The sequence below is a fragment of the Ursus arctos genome, unplaced genomic scaffold, assembly GCF_023065955.2.
Source record: "Ursus arctos isolate Adak ecotype North America unplaced genomic scaffold, UrsArc2.0 scaffold_19, whole genome shotgun sequence".
Taxonomy (NCBI): domain Eukaryota; kingdom Metazoa; phylum Chordata; class Mammalia; order Carnivora; family Ursidae; genus Ursus; species Ursus arctos.
Window position 1 is genome coordinate 23,990,037 of NW_026622863.1, and position 19,659 is coordinate 24,009,695.

General features: G+C 39.7%; 1 protein-coding gene across 1 annotated transcript in view; it reads left to right on the forward strand.

Annotated features, from left to right (window-relative positions):
* SNTB2 (syntrophin beta 2) overlaps window positions 1-19,033 on the forward strand; it is a 102,344-nt gene extending 83,311 nt beyond the window's left edge. Inside the window, exons 6-7 of the mRNA XM_026495105.4 lie at window positions 8,880-9,064; window positions 11,773-19,033. Coding sequence (XP_026350890.1) covers window positions 8,880-9,064; window positions 11,773-11,865 — 278 coding nt within the window. The 3' untranslated portion in view covers window positions 11,866-19,033. The remainder of the gene's footprint in view (window positions 1-8,879; window positions 9,065-11,772) is intronic.
* Window positions 19,034-19,659: the final 626 nt, after the last annotated feature.

Below are 19,659 nucleotides of genomic sequence, written 5' to 3' on the forward strand. Positions count from 1 at the left end.
GATAGTATAACAACTCATTTACTAAATACTAAATGCACTAACCCTCTAGTTCAGAAGATTTAGAGCCTAAGATCTGGATAAACACCCTTAAAATATGGGCTTCTGGCAAGGCTTATGTCTACAGAAAAATAAGGAATTTTGAGTTTGAAAAGTTTGAAAATGTGTGCCCAGTACTTAGTGAAATAAGCATCTGAAGGAAAGAAGCCTGGTGGTGTCTTTTCACTGTTGCAGCGCCCTCTTGTGGCTGGTCTATATGGTTTCATTTGTATATATTTGTGTGTCTGTACATGTATATGTATGTATAGGTATTTCCAGATTGCTTTCCAGTTTAACAAGAGCAAAGAATAATCAAAATGAAGACACAGAGTTTCTTTTTTTTTTTTAAGATTATTTATTTATTGGAGACAGAGAGAGAGCATGAGCTGGGGGAAGGGCAGAGGGAGAGGGACAAGCAGGCTCTCCACTGAGCAGGGAGCCCGATGCAGGGCTCAATACCAGGACCCTGAGATCATAACCTGAGGCGAAGGCAGACGCTCAACCAACTGAGCCACCCAGGTGCCCCGAAGACACAGAGTTTCAAATGTGGCTTGAATTAATTCGATTATCTTGGTTCCAAATCAGTTTACTTAATTTTGCTCCTGTTTTCTATGTATTTTATTTTATAAACAGTTTTATAGAGTTGTATAAAAAGAGAAGATGTTCAAAGGGCAGAACGTCTTGTAATTTATCTTTCTTTGCATTGCTTTTGGAAAGGGAGGGCCCTCCAAGGCTTTAGAATTGCATAGGCAGCATTTGCATGGGTCATCTTCTAACACTGGCAGAGGGACAGTTTTTTAAATGTTGTCAAAATGACATAATTCTTCAGCTCTTTAGTAATTGCTTGATATTTTCCTTACAACCACAGTGATGATTCAAGCAATGACACCAATAACCAGTAAGGCCCCACCTCGGATTTTGACCAAAGCCACCACATCCACACTGTCTTTCTTACTTGTGTATTTCCCAACCGTTTTCTCTATATAGTGGTTGGTGACCACATTAAGGGCTGCAGGGCTCTGGTTTTAGTCTTGGCCACATAACGTGCTTTCTGTGTTGTGTCCTCAATGTGAAGGTCTGCAGTGCTCTGTGTTCCCTTGGGGAGCCCAAGAAATTCTTTAGGCCCTTTCCTGGCATCTGGGATCACCATATCTTCTTTAAGAATCCAGAGAGAAGGCTGCCTGGGTGGCTCAGATGATTAAGCGTCTGCCTTTGGGTCAGGTCATGATCCCAGGGTGCTTGGGTCAAGCCCTACATCAGGCTCCCTGCTCAGTGGAGAGTCTGCTTCTCCCTCTCCCTCTGCCTGTCCCCCCTGCTCATGCTGTCTCTCTCTCAAATAATTAAATAAAATCTTAAAAAAAAAAAAAAAAGAATCCAGAGAGAGATGTTTCCCAAAAGAAAGAACGCAACTTAGATTTTTTTAACATTTTTTAGTTTCGTGTCGTTGCTTTGGTGTCTGGCATCTGAACTTCTGGCAGGAAACAAAACTCTGTCCAGTCCCTGGCTCACAGTTGTTTCAGTACAGATGGCTTGAGGGGAGAGAGAAAAAGGATTGGTTGGGTCCTAATACTTTAAAATAGACAAACGTATTTTTTGCTAGTTTTGAACTTTCTCATTCCCATATACAGCTGTAGTTTAATATTACCTTCGTAATACTTTCATTTCCAGAATTCAGATCAAATGATGTACTTACTAATCACTTACTTTGTATTTAGAACTGTGTCACATGTATTAAACTGGCTGAAGGTAAACTGCTTGATGAGAGCCAGAATTCCTTTAAAATGTGTTTGTGTGTGTGTGTACGTGCTCCAAATCTACTAGGACTTTTTTTTTTTAAGATTTTATTTATTTATTTGACAGAGAGAGAGACAGCCATTGAGAGAGGGAACACAAGGAGGGGGAGTGGGAGAGGAAGAAGCAAGCTCCCAGGGGAGCAGGGAGCCCAATGCGGGGCTTGATCCCAGGATCCTGGGATCACGCCCTGGGCCGAAGACAGACATTTAACTACTGAGCCACCAGGCGCCCCTGATCTACTATGTCTTCGCATAGATACACATTCGCATAGATACACACATACATACACAAGCAAGCATGTCCTTCAGATGCACGTTACCACTTTGTGTTAAATTGTTGGGCAATTCAGAAAGGTTTATTTAAAACTAATTATGGCACATTGTACTACCTATTCAGATATCCGTGGCCTAAAGAACATTAGGAAGTTGACAAGAAGAAATCATTTCAGCTCTGTTTCTTTGTCTCTTACGTGTTTTGGTTATGGTTTACTCATTTATTTATTTATTTTTGTATAGTTTACTCATTTAGAAAAATTTCAGTGACTACCTGTAAGATTTTGCTATTGAACACAATATGTGAACTTCATAATGTTCATTTAATTTTAAACCTTTATTAGTTTACAGTAGAATTGATCCGTGATCCTTCTAGTACACAAGAACTTTTTCCTTTTAGCAAATGTGAACCTCAACATCACTAGGCAGATAATGCAGTTAATTCCCTTTAGTATATAAAACCATTTTCCATTTGTCACAGGAATTCAAAATGTGAAAATACATATATGTATATAATTGCTTGAACTTTAATAAGTATGCTTTTAAAGGCTAATTTCATCATACTGATTACCCAAACTATTACAATTTTTGAATCAAACAAGAACTTTATGAATACTTTGAATTTCTGTAGTTTTGGTGTTAAAAGACTAAGCAGTGGTAGATATAGGAGGAGTTACATTACTAAATATGTAGAAAATCTGCAAGAGGAGAAGAAAAATGAGCATTTTAAAGTATTTATGTTGTTAGCATATATGACGAAAGAATTTGCTCTTACCATGTTCTCTATTTTGTAAAATTCTCTTGATTTTTTATTCATCTACTGGGCAAATATGGATTGAGTATAAACTCTGTAGTTTTACTGGCTATACTAAAATAGATACGGTAGGCATAGCCCCTGCCTTTGAAGTAGGACGGACAGAAGCAGAAGGAATAATGAGTGCTTATCAGGGTTGTTATAAGTCATAGATTGAATGCATGTTTCCTCTGACCCTAACACACACACTTCGAAGCCAAGTTTTATTACCTCTATTTTTAAGATGAAAGAACTGGGATTAATGTGGCGAGGGCTTGAATTGGGTCTTTTCTGACTCAAAACCAGTGCCTTAAGCCCCTTATTTTTCCCCTTTAAATGACTCATTCCTATGCCCAGATTAAAGTCCTAGAGGACATATACAGTATCAGTTTCTCTTAATCCATTAAATCGACAAATATTTATTGTCTTATTACTTACAAAATGCTGTCCTTTGTAATGAGAGAAATAAAAATAAGTAAGACCTACTTCACGCCTTTGACCAAATAGCTGTAAGAAAGGAACATAGTGCCGGGGGCACCTGGGTGGCACAGTGGTTAAGCGTCTGCCTTCGGCTCAGGGCGTGATCCCGGTGTTGTGGGATCGAGCCCCACATCAGGCTCCTCCGCTATGAGCCTGCTTCTTCCTCTCCCACTCCCCCTGCTTGTGTTCCCTCTCTCGCTGGCTGTCTCTATCTCTGTCAAATAAATAAATAAATCTTTAAAAAAAAAAAAAAAAGGAACATAGTGCCATGTTCTTTGTAACCCTGGGCATATGCGATCAGCCCTTTCATTATACTTGATAGACTTGTATTATCTACATAAAAGAAAAAGCAAGAAGAAAGAGCTTGGGTGGCTCAGTCGGTTAAGCTTCTGCTTTCAGCTTAGGTCATGATCCTGGGGTCCTGGGATCGAGTCCCACATTACTCTCCCTGCTCAGCGGGGAGCCTGCTTCTCCCTCTGCCTGCCGCTCCCCTGCTTGTGCTCTCTCTGTCCCTGACAAATAAATAAATAAAATCTTAAAAAGAAAAGAAAAGAATAAAAGCTGAAGGTTGGTCTTCCCTTCCCAATTGTATTTCTTTTAAATCTGATTGAGCCAGTTTGGTTCATGTGTATACTCTGGACCAACAGCAGTCACGAGGGGAAAGCCATGCTCTGATTGGCTCAGGGGCTATCTATCCTTGAAGTTGAGATCATCCTTCTTTGAAACACATGAGGAAAGAATGTGGAAACTTGAATAAAATTGGGGTTTGGCTGTAAATGAAGAATGGAGAAATAGAAACTGGGTAGACAGCTGACAAGGAATACTTACAAGTATCAAGACCAGAGCTGAAGAAGCTGGTTGGATTCAGCAACATGGAGATAATTTTTGGTGCCCTTGGGGAAAGACGCTCAGTGGTGTGATGGCTATGGCAGACTGCAGAGGGCTGAGGATTGGATGGGAAGTGAAACAGAGATAAACTGACTAAAGACACCTCCTTTAAAAAACAAAGAGGGGGGCTTCTGGCTAGCTCAGTCGGTAGAGATCAGTTCCTGATCTCAGGGTTGTAAGTTTGAGCCCCACATTGCATATAGAGAGTACTTAAAAATAAAATCTTTTTAAAAAGAGGGAGAGAAAGAGGGAAGGTGAGGAGTTGAGTAATAGCTTTTCTTCTAATAATAAGAGATTTGAACATCTAAAAACGTTAATGGGGGAGATCTAGTTTACAGGGAAATGTTGAGGGGCTCCTGGGTGGCTCAGTCGGTTGTTCATCTGACTTTTTTTTTTTTTAAGATTTTATTTATTTATTTGAGAGAGTAAGAGAGAGAGTGTCCACAAGTTGGGGGGGAGTGGCAGAGGGAGAGGGAGAAGCAGACTTCCCTCTGAGCAGGGAGCCTGATGCAGGACTCGATCCCAGGACCCTGAGATCATGACCTGAGCCAAAGGCACTTTGAGCGTCTGACTCTTGATTTTGGCTCAGGTCATGATATCAGGGTCATGAGATCAAGCCCCATGATGGGTTCTATGCTGGGTGTGGAGTCTGCTTAAGATTCTCTCTCTCTCCCTCTCCCCCTCCCCCCCACCGACATGCGCCCATACTCTCTCTCTCTCAAAAAAAAAAAAATAATAATAATAATACTTGAGTGTAATAATTTAACCTTAAGCATGAAGTCAGAGAATTTTCTAATGCAGATTATTAATAATAGAGGGAGATTCTCCTCAGAGAACTTTGATCAGAATGATTGAGCTTGAATGAGAGTACATGTGGTAAACTGGAGATTCCCTGTTTTAGGCGGTTGGTACACATGTCAGCCTTTCCCCCACCTCCTCTCACCCCATCCCTGATCACCACCTTGTCCCTGACATCTATTCCAGGTTGTGGGTGGGTTATGAATTAAGTCTCAGGGATGAGATGAACTTAGAGAAGAGATGAGTGTCTGTTTTACATATTTCATGGTAATAAAATTTTCCAAAAAACCCTGAGAGTTTATTAGATTTTTAGATGAGTTAAAATGTCACAATTAACTAATTCTGGTATATAGTATACACTCAACAAAGTGGCCATTGTTATGCTTGTCATTGTTACTTAAGCCCCAGTGAATTAGCACCTCTAATTAAGCCTTTTTCAGTTCTCCAGAATTATTCTACTCGCCTCTCCTCTGTCTTCCCATAGTGTCTTGTCCATTTCCCTAGCATAAGGACCTAGTTCATTCTTCTGTATCCATATTTCCTTTTCTTTCTCTCTCACTTGTCTGAATAGGAAGCATCTTTTATTTAACTCTGTATCTCCCAGCACCTAACACATAATGTAACATGTAACTATGTGTCTGGCACATAATAAGTGCTCAAAACAGTGCTTTCTCGGGGCACCTGGGTGGCTCAGTCGGGTGAGTGTGTCCAACTCTTTCAGCTCAGATCATGATCTCAGGGTCTTGAGACTGAGCCCCATGTTGGGCTTCATGCTCAATGGGGGGGAGTCTGCTTGAAATTCTTTGTCTCTTTTTCCCTCTGCCCCTCCCCCTGCTTTCTCTCTCTCTTTTTCTCTAAAATAAATAAATCTTAAAAACAAAACAATGATTTCTCCAGTGTATATTGTATGTGATAACCCATCTGTCATCCCTGCTGCCCTGTAAGAGCAGAGAATTTAAAAAATAGGAATAAATGATTTAATGAAGAAACAAAACTGAGACATAATTCACAACTCCACTGGACTTCATGTATGTTTTCTGATTATTCTGGGGCCAGGCTCATGAATTTGCTTCCCCTAACTTGAGCTCTGAACACCATAAACCCACATTGAACCCTCCAAAAGGAACACAAAGCCAGCCCCCCCCCCCACTGCTGGGTGCTGAATGTTTATCTTCCTCCCTCGATTACCTCAAAAACCGTAGTTTTTTTCTGTCTTTTAAACTTCAATATTTGATGTTCTTTGATTGTCCTTGAATGCTGCTGTTGTGTCTTTTTTTATTTCTGATAAAAGCCCTGTTAAGTAAAATCAGCACATTACATTTTTTACTGACTTACTATAAATTGAGGTGCATAGTGGATTTATAGCCCACAAAAGGATTTTAGTTTAAGCCACCTGGAGTAGCCCAGAGCTTCGCTAATAAGTCCCAGATCCTGTCCCATCAGAATAGGGCCACTTACCACAGCTCCCTGCCCTCCACCCCACCCCCCCCCCGCATACACACACGCAGACACACACACACATTAAATCACAGTCAGAGGCTTTTTGCTCTTTGGTGCACTACTCCTGACACCCTCTGAGGATGAGAGATGCCAGGGTACTTAGGCACCATTGCCTCAACTATTTTTACCTACCATTTGGGGAGAAGCCATTAACTACAACTATTAGGCACAACATTGCTCTCAAAATTATCTGGTATTAATTACAAGTTTTAAATGAAAACAAACTCACTTCTAAACCCAGATGTATTTAGTGTCACTTTTACTTCTTCCTTTCATGGTTGAGATAATCATAAACAATATTCTGTTGTCTTTTTTTTTAATTTTTAAAATGTATTTGAGAGAGAGAGCGAGAGCACGAGTTAGGGGAAAGGCAGAAACAGACTCCCTGCTAAACAGGGAGCTCGCCATGGGACCCGATCTAGGAACCCTGAATTCATGACCTGAGCCGAAGGCAGATGCTTAACCGACTGAGCCCCCCAGGCGCCCCTGTTTTTTCTGAAGTAACACACACATACACTACATTTGCTTTCCTTTCCTTCCCTCTTGGGGGGAACAATCCTAAACAGAATCTTCAGGAAACTTCGCTTATGGCAAGCTCTTATGGGGTTAATGGCTTGCCTTTGCTGGCTGCACTCACCTGATCTAGCCCCACTAGAGACTCACCTGCAGGCAGAAATACTCGCCCACCTGCATTGCACCTTCTCCAGCCAGTGTTTCAAGAACTTGAGCAAATCCTTTTTCTTTGAGCTTTTCTTTTCTAGACTAGAACTGACCCCTCTCTTCTCATCAGATCTTACTACCCTTGACTATGCTATAGCTTCAGGGATGTTAATAGAATAAAATTCTCTTGAAAACTGTACCCTAGTTGCTTTGATTGGGATCTATCTGTTCTTCCTCCAAAAGCTTAGCCATTTATTCAGAGATTATTGCAATGAATTACTTTCTACATGTTTCCCCCTGAGGGTTTTTTTTTTTCCTGAGGATAACTAATATTCAAAGTCTTTTGTCCAAAATTCTCTTCTTTGAGTAGCCCTGAGAAGGGACACTGCCAATATTTGTCTGTGATTCTTTTTCCTTATTTCTTAAACACAGAGCTATCTTAACTAATTGAATGTTTTTGCAAGTGCAGTGGAAGAATACATTGATTAGTCTGGATAGGAGGACTTGCTTGTTTGGAAGCTACTTTTTGTGACCAGGCATAGCGTGACTCTGATCGTTTAGGTGATTTGAAGTTCATCTCTCAAAGGGCTGCGTTGATTCCCAGATCTCAGAGGGCCTCACACTTTGTAGCCCCTGTACTAACAACAAAACCTTCCTCCGCTATGAGCCTGCTTCTTCCTCTCCCACTCCCCCTGCTTGGGTTCCCTCTCTCGCTGGCTGTCTCTGTCTCTGTCGAATGAATAAATAAATAAAATCTTAAAAAAAAAAACAAAAAAACAAAAACAACAAAACCGCGGTCAGATGTTAGTGGAACAGAAACTTCACCAGTCTTGTGAAAAGACATGTGTCGGTCTTATTGATCAAAGGGTTTTTTTTCCTATCAATTCAGATCAATCCTTTGAATTTTATCTTTGCTAGGACTGACAGTGTGACTTTTGCTAACTGTAGCCTTTACCTTTGATAATAAGCATTATCTTTATCCTTTTCCCAAATACCAACCAGACCATGTGACTGCCCCTAAAAGGCATCTCTGCCTTCTCTCCTTTGGTTGTTCTTTCTTCTTGCCCACTCGAAACCTTTCTCTACTTCACTGCCTATCCAATTTGACCTATTCTTTATTCATTTATGAAGTCCTTGAGAGGGGGGACCATGCCTCTTACCTCTCCAGTACCACGCACGGTCTACTGCCAGCACAAGTGTTTAATTGATACTCGCTGAATTGAATTGAACCAGATCAGATGTCATGGAGAGTTACGGTCATCTCTTTCTCATCTCAATCAAGATGTTGACCCAAGCAACCAGAACAAAACTTCAGGGAGTTTCAAATAAGTTAGGTATCACACGTTCTCAAAAAAAGATTCTTTTTCCTTTGTTGAAGTCGGAAGAATCCTTTTCTACTTGATAACAGAAGTAGTAACTCTATTTTTAATTTTTTAAAAATTTTACTTATTCACTTAAGAGAGAGAGAGTGAGAGAGCATGAACAGGGGGAGTGGGAGAAGCAGACTCCTCTGATAAGCAGGGGGCCTGACATGGGGCTTGATCCCAGGACCCCAGGATCATGATCTGAGCCAAAGGCAGCCATTTAACTGACTGAGCCACCCAGGTGCCCCTGAAGTAGTAACTTTTATAATGATGCTTTTTGCTTGTCTTCAACAGGCTGCACGCTAAATGGCCAAGAAGTAAGATTCACTGTGCACTATGAAAATGGGTTCACTATCTCCAAGGAAAATGGAGGTTCCAGCAGCATATTGTACCGCTACCCCTTTGAAAGGCTGAAAATGTCTGCTGATGATGGCATCAGAAATCTGTATCTGGATTTTGGTGGTCCTGAGGGAGAACTGGTAAGAGTATTTCTGAAAACCATGTTACTCTAATAGGTATTTTCTTTCTTTCTTTCCCATTGCTTCTTACCTTTTGTATAGAAAATTATGGACTGAGGGGCGCCTGGGTGGCGCAGTTGTTAAGCGTCTGCCTTCGGCTCAGGGCATGATCCCGGCGTTCCGGGATTGAGTCCCACATCGGGCTCCTTGGCTGGCAGCCTGCTTCCTCCTCTCCCACTCCCCCTGCTTGTGTTCCCTCTCTTGCTGGCTGTCTCTCTGTCACATAAATAAATAAATAAATAATTTAAAAAAAAAGAAAAGAAAAGAAAATTATGGACTGATAGTCCAGTTGGAGTCAGGAAATTGTTCTTCAGTTTTCAAAGTGTATTGGGTTTGGGTTTGGGACTTGTGTGTGTGTGTGTGTGTGTGTGTGTGTGTGTGTCTGTGTTTTTCTTTTCCCCACATTAGGAAATCATTCCTTTTTAAAAAGTTTTGGTTGAATGGTAGAAAGAAAAAATGGATAGCCCTTTTAAGAAATAGGCTTTTATCAAATATGAGCTATAAAATACAAAAGCTGGTAAACTTTAATAAATTCTATCCATTGCTATTATTAGTAGTTGATTGAGATGAGTTAAAAGTAATAGAATGACTTGGTTGCCAAAGAAATTCTGCTAATCAGGAAAAAAAGATACAGAGCTATCTCCACACAGCCATTTTTTTTTTTTTTTTAATCTCCTTGCCTTTTAAAGGGAAGATCGGCAGGAATTCATGATTTCCCTTAGGGAACCACAGAACTGTGTCAAGTGAACTTCAAAAATCATAAATTATGATAAAGGAGTAAAATAATGCCTTTTCGGTCATATCAGTTTTGAGCCAGTAGTTGAAGTCTTACACATGAAGTATTATATCTGTTGATGCAATCACCATAGGTGGAAATTTGTAAAACAGAATCTTGACATTTTATTACTAAAAGAGATCTTAGAGATAATAACCTCCAAATAAGAAATCATGCCTAGAAATCTTATTTTAATTTTTAAAAAATATTTTATTTATTTATATTTGCTAGAGAGAGAGAGAGAGTGCAAACACGAGCAGGGGAGGGAGGAGCAGAGGGAAAAGCAGACTCTTCACTGAGGGGGAGCCTGATATGGGACTTGATCCCAGGACTCTGGGATCATGACCTGAGCTGAAGGCAGACGCTTAACGGACTGAGCCACAGGCACCCTAGAAGTCTTATCTTAAATGATGAATCTTTAGGAAACTATGGTTGGGCCATGGACCAGGGCTTTTCAAAAGCCTGAAGCAGCCATTTGCAACAACATGGATGGAACTAGAGGGTATTATGCTAAGTGAAATAAGTCAATCAGAGAAAGACAATTACCATATGATCTCACTCATATGTAGAATTTAAGAAACAAAACTGAGGATCATGGGGGAAGGGAGGGAAAAATAAGATGAGGTCAGAGGGGGAGACAAACCATAAGAGACTCTTAATCATGGGAAACAAACTGGGGGTTGCTGGAGAGGAGGGGGATGAGAGGTGGGGTAACTGGGTGATGGACATTGAGAAGGGTACATGATGCGATGGGCACTGGGTATAAGACTGATGAATCACTGAACTCTACCTCCAAAACTAATAATACACCATATGTTAATTAATTGAATTTAAACTTAAAAAAAAGTGGGAAACACATCCCTCAGAAGGCCAGAGGAAGTGTACTCTGAAGCATCAAATCACTGATTTCCCACCCAAAGCTCTTTGATTAGATCAGGTGGTGTTTCAAGGGCCTCAGGAATCCAATAAGCACTTTAAAATCATTTGGATTTAAGCATTGTATCTAATCTCTGGGAAGAGACCTTGCTGGGAAATAAAGATATGTACATATTAAAAAAAAAAAACAAACCTGAAGCATTAGACAGAGTTAAATGCTTCTGTTAAATTAACTTCTGTTAAATTAACCAGTTATTAATAGCAGTTGTCATTTAGCAAGACAGGTGTTAGACTATTGCTGGCTATGTGGTTTTAGTCCCTGCTTATACTTAATATATACAAAGTTTAATGATGAAATTCGTGCTCTGTAATTTATATTTTGAATAAAGTTGTATTTTTCTTTAGAAGGTATAGTTTACTATGTCCTATTCCTGGTTTCTGCATCAGTGCCAATGACTGACAAATCACTTGACTCACGCAGCCTGATGGCAGGTCTCCTTGTTTACCTGGTGTCAGCTGTCCAGATTAGAGGCCTGAGTTTAGGAAGGTATGACTAGCCCCCTGACTAGCCTCAGGAGTTGTCATTCCCACCACAAACCTATGAGGGATACCAAAAATCATACGCATCCGTAGTCACATTCAGCTGAGTTCACTGTGATTCCCCCCGGGGATACGATCACAGTTAATGGTCTCCATATAGGGTGTTCCTCTTTCTTTTACATCTTCTACTGTTTAGTTCTTCCTGCAGGCACAGTGGAACCCAGCACCCCACCACTTGTCTCTGATTGTGATGTGCAAGCTCACACTAGTGTTTCATTACTACGCGGAGTGACCTTACTTCAGAGTATACTTTTCATTTGTGGCTTTAAGTTCCTGAGAGATGTTTCCATAAATCTGGCACCTTCTTAATCCAAATTCTTTCTACAAAGTAGAACATCACATCCAGATTCGTTTATTTTGTGTCTGTTTATGAAAGCTTCTGTGTATGGTAGTGACAATCCGTGTGCTCTCTCCACAGACCATGGACCTGCATTCTTGTCCGAAGCCGATAGTATTTGTGTTGCACACGTTCTTGTCAGCCAAAGTCACTCGCATGGGACTGCTCGTATGAGCAGCACAGAATCAGAAAAGAGTCTTGAATGTCACAAGAAGTATTTCCACCTCAAAAAAAAAAAAAAAAAAAAAAAAGCACAAAAAGAAAACTCTTTGCTCTCTCCTCCAGCACAGTGCCTTGATGAGGACCTGCAGATCACTGCTGAACAGTAACCGTGTTTAAAGAAGAGCCTGCCTTTCACGAGCTACCTTGGCCAGAAATTCTAGGACTCTAATAAGCTCCAGACTGAAGCTGTTGATTTATTGTCTCGTTTCCTAATGTGGTTTCTAAGTCACTAGGTTTATTTCCCCTGTGAAGAAGGACGGCTCATTGTGGGTTTTTGTTTTGTTTTGTTTTTTGTCTTTTTTAGGGCAGAATCAAATACTCAAGGGTTGTTTTCGTTTTCTTCTTCCTACAGGACTTGTTTCGAGCTTAGCCTTGACATCTTGCTTAGTTCAACCGTCTCTTCCCAGGTGCCAGTTTCCAGCCACCTGTGCTTCTTGGCCATTGCAGATAGGTCGTACGTGCTGTTGGAGCTTACTGTCACTTAATCCTTCCACCCTAGGAAGTCCTTGAATTGCACACCAAAGCATCTCCCATCTGTCCTGGCTCTCCTGCATCCCACCCTGGCTGTCACTTTCCCACCGCATCACAAGCTTTGCCACTTATAAGTGCTACCTTTAGGACTTAGAACTTGCGAAATTTGATTTGCCTTGCCTTCCGCTCCCTTTCTGGTGGCAACCAAGTTGGAAACCACTGATTTGAAAGAAGAGGTTTGCTTGTTTTAGATTTTTCTGATTTCTCTTTGGTAGGAGCCAGGGGATAAGATTTCTTTAAAAAAAAAAAATCCTCTTTTTAGCCTAAGCCATTTTTTATTGCTTACCAAATGTGCCTTTGGTTAGGGTTAGTGGAGCTTTATTAGTCACTATTTTAATAACTGGATATCACTGCCATTCCAGGGAGATCATCCATCTTAGTTTTGAGGAATAGTCTTTGAGATGGGTTTCCTTAGGAGTATCTTTTCTAGTGGGCAGATCTCACTGAGGAGGATAAATCTTGTGGAGAGCCCGCTTGTTTAAAAAGCAGGCTCTATAAAGCCAGCTCTTCAGCACGAACATCATGTGCTGTTGCTTTGGGCTTTGAGAGCCCACGCTGGATCCTGGCCCTGGTCAGCTCCCTTTGTGGCAGGAGAGTGGCATGGACAGGCAGCTGCTAATTCAAGACTCACTGTTAGCTTGGTAATGCATTCTACCGTGGGCGAGGTGACGAGATCACGAACAGCTACCTGGGTTTTGCTAAGCATTGCCAGATGTCATCATTAGGACTTAGTAGCAGTAAGATTGCTGATTTTGTGGTATTAAAGAATCACACTCAGCTTGTTTTTCCTAATTATGAAGGAGGTATATATCTGAAAACATTTAAAATAGTATAATAGCTATATAAAATGTCAAGATTACTGCAGTCCCCAGATCTGAAAGAAAAGGTAATATTGACTTGGATGTTCTTGGTGTTATCTGAAATGTCTAGGACTAGTTCTCACTTACTAGATTTATTAGGAGTGCCATAAGAGGATGTGAGCACTTCGGAGGGTAATAGAGGGTGGCACTCCAAATAGAGAGGAAAAAAACCCCACAACCATAAATGCAGAACATGAGCGATTTGGTGTGAGTGCAGACTGACCTAGGTGGGACATTTGAAAGAGCAGACTCATTAGCAGAGAGTTTGAGTTAGACACTGTCACCCCACTGTCTTTCTTCTGCCCATAAGTCAGTCCTCCTTCCCCTCGTACAGTGAGATTAACCACATACAGAGGCTGGGGAGAGAACTGTTCTTCCCGTGGCTGCCGTTCCAAAAATAAATGATTTGATCCACTTCAAACTGGAAATTGGAATCTAGACTAGAATATGTCTTTCAAGAACTTTTTATGTTTTAAAGATTCATAAACCTATGTTTGGTTCCATCTGAAGTAAATTTGCAAGGGAAGAAAAAAAATATCTTGAAGGTCCAGCTATGATTTCTGGGAGCAGAATTTCAACACATAATACCCTCAGATAAGGGAGCTTAGACGCTCTTCGCAGTGAGAGCATTATTAACCTGAAAAGTTGCACAATGCAGTCACAGACTTCGCAGCAAAGCCGTTTGGTTGTGGTTTTCTTGGTTAGTGTAAAGGCTAAGCCACTGAGAATATTTTCCGGGGAAAATTCTGAGCCCCCGTGCTTATCAGTTATATGAGAAAAATCTCTAAAAAAGGGGATGAACGGGTGAGCAGGAGAAGGTAAAGCGTGTGAGCCATTTTGGCTCATTTTGTTCAAGCTTGACTGTCATGTTTAACACCAAGGTTCATAGGGTTTTTAAAAATCTTTTGAGTCTTACTGTGAGATGAAAGTGTGTGGGAGATTTCCTTTGACCACTAGCACTCCCGAGAGCAAGAGCCCTTAAGCTGTTTCTGTGACAGCAACAGCTTTCCAATCATGGGTGACCAGCTTGTTCTTCAATTAAGTGTGTTTGTGGAATTTTCAAACCACAAATGAAGTGCTTTTTATGAATAGGACAGCCTTGATAAATATGTATTTTGTATTAAGATGCCAAAATACAAATTATTTTCAAATGAGAACTAAAAATGGGCATTTGGGGTATTTCACACCTTTTATAGAACAGCTTAACTTGTCATTTCTTTTTCATTTTGAATTAGAAAAATTGCTGAGAATGTTGTGGGCCTCCATGTGTAGAAGTTTCGTTTCCACTCATCCCAATGGACCCGCTTCCTGTGCCCTCAATTCCCCCCCAGACCTGGGGCTTAGACATCTTCTCCATATTCCACACAGATGTCTACAAGGAACCAATTGGCGTGTGAAAATTCTTCCTCCTCATTTCCTAAAATTTCTCCCTTTCTTCTCGAAAGAGAGAAAGAAAGAAAGAAAAAGAAAAGAAAAGCTCAGTTATTCTTTTTCTGAAAAAGGTAAGCCCTTTCCTGAAGTTACCACACAAATCTTACCTGGAAATTAGTATCTAATATTTTATATGAAGAAATACTTTAATGTATGTTTATACAGTATTTATTAGATAATTATAACTATAAATTCCTCTACCTAGTAGACAGTTTCAGATTAAATATTGGGACATACACAAGCAATCAGAAATACTACTTTAAATGTCATTCACCTATTTTAAAGCCATGTTTTAGCACTTTTTAGGCTAGGTAAAGTCTGGTAGTGCCTGTTTTTATCAGCCGTACCCTCACAAACTTTGTTATGGAACATTATTAGATGGCAGGAGAGATTGATTTATTTAATTCTTGTATTTTTAGAAGTGGAAAAATCTAACCAACAAATGATTAAATTGTCACTGATTATTTGTTTTCCTAATTTATCTTCCTAAGCAGAATGGTAACAAAGTTTTTTTCAGCCAATTAAATGCACTTAGCTAATAAACCAAAATTTATTCTTAAAAAAAAAAAATTAAGCTGTGTGGAATCTGGACAAGATTGTTTCTCCTAGAAAAAGTTTTCACTGTAAATGGTTTTGATGGACAAAAGTGTGACCACATTTGAGAAAAGGTTATGATGGATTTTTTTTTTAATTTGTGAGAAACTCCAGGTCTTCTTTTTTAATTTATATGCATTTGTATGTTTTCAAAAACATGGAAGAATCTCCGTATTTTTAATGCAAATCATATTGTAAGCTGCTATGCAAATTCTATTAAAAGCCCTACCTACTTAAAAGTTAAACATTTTTGAAGCTTTCAGGGAAGACCTGTAGACTTAAGCACTTTCTCTGCTTTTTTTGTATCTTACCTTGGATACTTACGCTGAACTTTGTTCTTATTATTTTCACTGGTTATAAGCTATTGATTGTACATAATATTGAAACTATCCAAATATCCAGCATTCATTTCCACGTTGCTGCCATCCACCATTGACGCCACGAATGAAGGGAGGGGGTGTTAGAAAGCCAAAGGTCATCTTTTTTCAATTGCTAATGAGGAAGTGAAATGCTAGATCCCTTTGGTCTCAAAACAAATTCCTCTGATCAGATGAAATATCTGTGTAAGGAAAAGAGACTTTAAATTTGGGATTCTGCTTAAACTTTAAGCTTAAGTTGAATTTGACCATAATCACATTCACTCTTTTTGTGTGTATATCTCTATCAGGTCTATAATGTGCCGGGTGGTATTATATTATATTCTGTCTTGAGTTTGGAAATCTTTCGGTCAGATTTAAATTGTTATTGTGGCTTTTTTTTCCCCTCCTGAAGATGAAACCAGAGGAATCTTCCATTTGCTGTTCTTTTTCTCTCAAGATTGCTTGGTAATCTAGAATTCTTTTTACTTTCTACATACTGTCTTTAAAAACTGACAGCAGCAATCTCTCCCCCTTCTCCTTTTTTAACGCTGTCTCCTTCCCTGTACTGGGTGTATAGACAATAAATGTGTGATGACAGTCAGTTATAGAATAATTATGTTGTATATCAGGATTCTGTGTTTTTGAGCAATATAGCTACTCCTATCATGTAACGATAAGTGAAATTTACGCTAGCAGTAGACTGCTTAGTGGCAGATTGGAAACCATTTCTCTAAAAAAAAAAATACAGATCAATGATACAAGTTCATTCTATCAAGGGAGAGAATTTCAAGTAAAATAAGGTACCAAAAATAGGTTGATAGAGCACACCCGTACATCTGTTGTCTTTTTTTTTTTTTTTTTTTTTTGGCAATAGCTAAACTACCAACTGGAGAAATGGTTTTTATGTATTAACTCAACAAACTATTTTAACCAGATTTCTTCTTTTGTTTCAAAATTGATAAACTTGAGCTTCATCTCTTGCCACCTCCATTCTTCCCACTTGAGGTAACTGAACCAAAGCAGACTTGTTTTAAAAGTCAATCTACATTTGATGTAATTCATAAATAATGCCATTTGCAAATGATTCTTTGCTCTCTAATGAACATTGGACCATATTCAACAAAAATCTACCATCTGAACTGTAATCCTTGAATTGCTCCAAAATAGATTGGTTGAAACTAAAAAGCTATAATAGAGAAATGATACTTTATTATATCGTAAGATTAGCTACCCTGGTAGATTCCTGGTACCTTCCTCAGTTCTGTTGTTTTGTTACCTCCATGCTATTGACACAGATGCTTTGTTTTAGAGTCCCTCTTTATCCCAGTCACATATTATACCCTTGGAACCTGAGTGCTCTGTCACCTCTTCCAAAGTGATAGAAGTCTCTTATGAATAGACTAAAGGTTCTTTGGGGGCATAGAGGAATTCTGAAATTGCAAGGCTAATTAATGACATATTAATTCAAGTATTATTTCATCTAATAAGCATTGATCAGGTACTTTGAAGGGTCCAAAAGAAAGTTCCAGCCCTCAAGTAGCACATAATCCATTATTTCTCAGTTACACCATGCCATCTGTCAATCAGCGGTTAAGTAATTAACCACTTCATACTTTGTTACCAAAGTACCTCTGCAGTTCTGCTCCTCTGGCTGACTGGAAAATGTTCAAAATGGTGCTCGGTCTTTGGTCCATGCCAACATGAAAGAACTCCAAGCACATTTAAGCAGGTCAGTCTTTTTATTATGCTTAATTTTTTTAATGCAAAATTACACTTTAGTGGGGACTGGCTCAGTTGGTGGAGCATACGACTCTTAATCTTGGGATTGTGAGTTTGAGCCCCATGTTGGGTGTGGAGATTACTTAAAAAATCACAACAACAACAGAACTTAAGCTCTGTTGCCCAAAGTGGATCAACAGGAAAGTCTTTAAAGAAATGCTTCTTTTAACTATCAATAGCAAAGCTGAATGTATATTTCATCTACCCCTATTTCTAAATTGTGCTGATGCATGCATTTCCACACTTACACCCTTCAAACGTCTCATTTGCTGAAAGTCCTTATACGTGTAAAAGGAATATTTGTAATGGTGTGTCAAAATGAAGATATTTTAAACCTAGCAAAATTCCACTTACTCCAGTACACTCTGACACTCAAACTCAATGAGAAAACAAGAAAACGAGAGGCTAGTTGAATTTTTCCATAATTTTCATACAGTGACAGCCCCCTCCCACCCACCTTGCCTTCTGTTTATTATTAGGGTCAGCTTTTAAGGCAGCACCCTGCATCATACCCAGAAGGTACCTCAGTCATCTGTGATTAGAATGGCACAGGGCTCATAGTCACATGGGCTCCTTCCCCTTTGTTTTCCAGCATCCCGGAGTAGTGCACACAAATTAAGCCCTGCCTCCAGTGTGTTGGCCTTTACTTTAAACCTACCCTTTGACAATCAGGTGCTAATGATTCTATGTTATCGGAACAAGCACATGAGTATTGTCGTGTAAGTGTCTGTTCCTCCTAGGTTGGCAGAAGTGCTTTCCTTCATAGTCCTGTTCTAGAGGGTATCAGTTGTGTTTTTCACCTCTGTTTTGTGAATTACTAAAATTTGGGGGAGAGGAAGTGATTTCAGCTGTCTTGGGTTTGACAGAATCATCAATCTCAGCGATATCCTTCACACCTGTAGCAAGTCTACTCTGATTACAAGACCAGGTGTGGGTTTTGTATTTTTTCCTCCAGCATAAGACTCCAGTATTATGTTTACAATCTGTTGGATGTGTTCAGCATGATAAGACCTTGGTGCCCAAAGAGTCTGTTTCCCTTTTGGTACCAGACCCAAGGTCTTCCAGAAGATAATGTGGCAAACCACTACCTACGAAGGCCTATTTTGGCTAATCTGTGCAAATTCTGACTATACCCCTTGTATGTATTTTGTTCCACACAACTTTCATTTTTGTTAAGTATTAAGTCTTAGAAAGCTAGAATAATACTTCTACAAGAAATCAAAATATGTGATATTCTGGTTTTTTTCTTCTTTTTAGAACCCTGTATTTAAACAAGACTTCTTTTTAAGTGTTGTTTAAAATTTAGTTCTCAAATCCTCTGGTATCACCAGGCTACCAAATCAAAACTTACGGCATAAAACAGGGCAGTATGTGTGTTCTTAAGAATTAAAAAAAGCTTTATGTGTACTCTATAAATATAAATGCATAGACAACACTTCCCCTTGAGTTGCACATCGACATACAGCATTGTACATTACAATGAAAATTTGTAACTTAAGGGTATTATATATATAAATACATATATACCTTTGTAACCTTTATACTGTAAATAAAAAAATGCTTTTAGACTTGTGTTTTTTCTTGTATTTTTACGTTTAAATGGTTTCAAACCTACAGGAAAATTTCAATGAGTACAAAGATCTCCCACATCCATCCTTTTCACCCAAATTTCCCAGTTGTTAGCATTTTACATTTGTTCTGTTATCCTCTCTTATCTTTCTCTGACATGTTCCTCTCTCACCCTTCAATCCTCAGTGTGTCCCTCCCAAACACAGTGACACTCTCCTGCATGGCCAACGTTCATCTCCCCCCCACACACCCAGGTATCAGCCCCGGCACGACACTACCACCCAAGCCACAGACCCCATTCACGTGGTGCCAGTCGTCCCAGCAACATCCCCTTTTCCTTTCTGGCACAGGATCCTATCCGGGACCACATGTGGCGTTCGGTTGTCATGTCTCCTGAGTCTCTTTTGGTGTCATTTTTAAGCAGCTGTAAGGCAAGTCCAAACTCTTAAAAACCTAGTTTTGGTTCTAGTTCCACCACTGACTTTCAGTGACAGGAGCTTAATCACTGGATCCATCTGAGCTTTAGTATACTTTGAGTCACACAGAGGAGGGGAGATGGTTTCTCAGGAATCATATCAGGAATCATCAGTGCTCCATTCATTCGGTGTTGGTGACTCACTTTG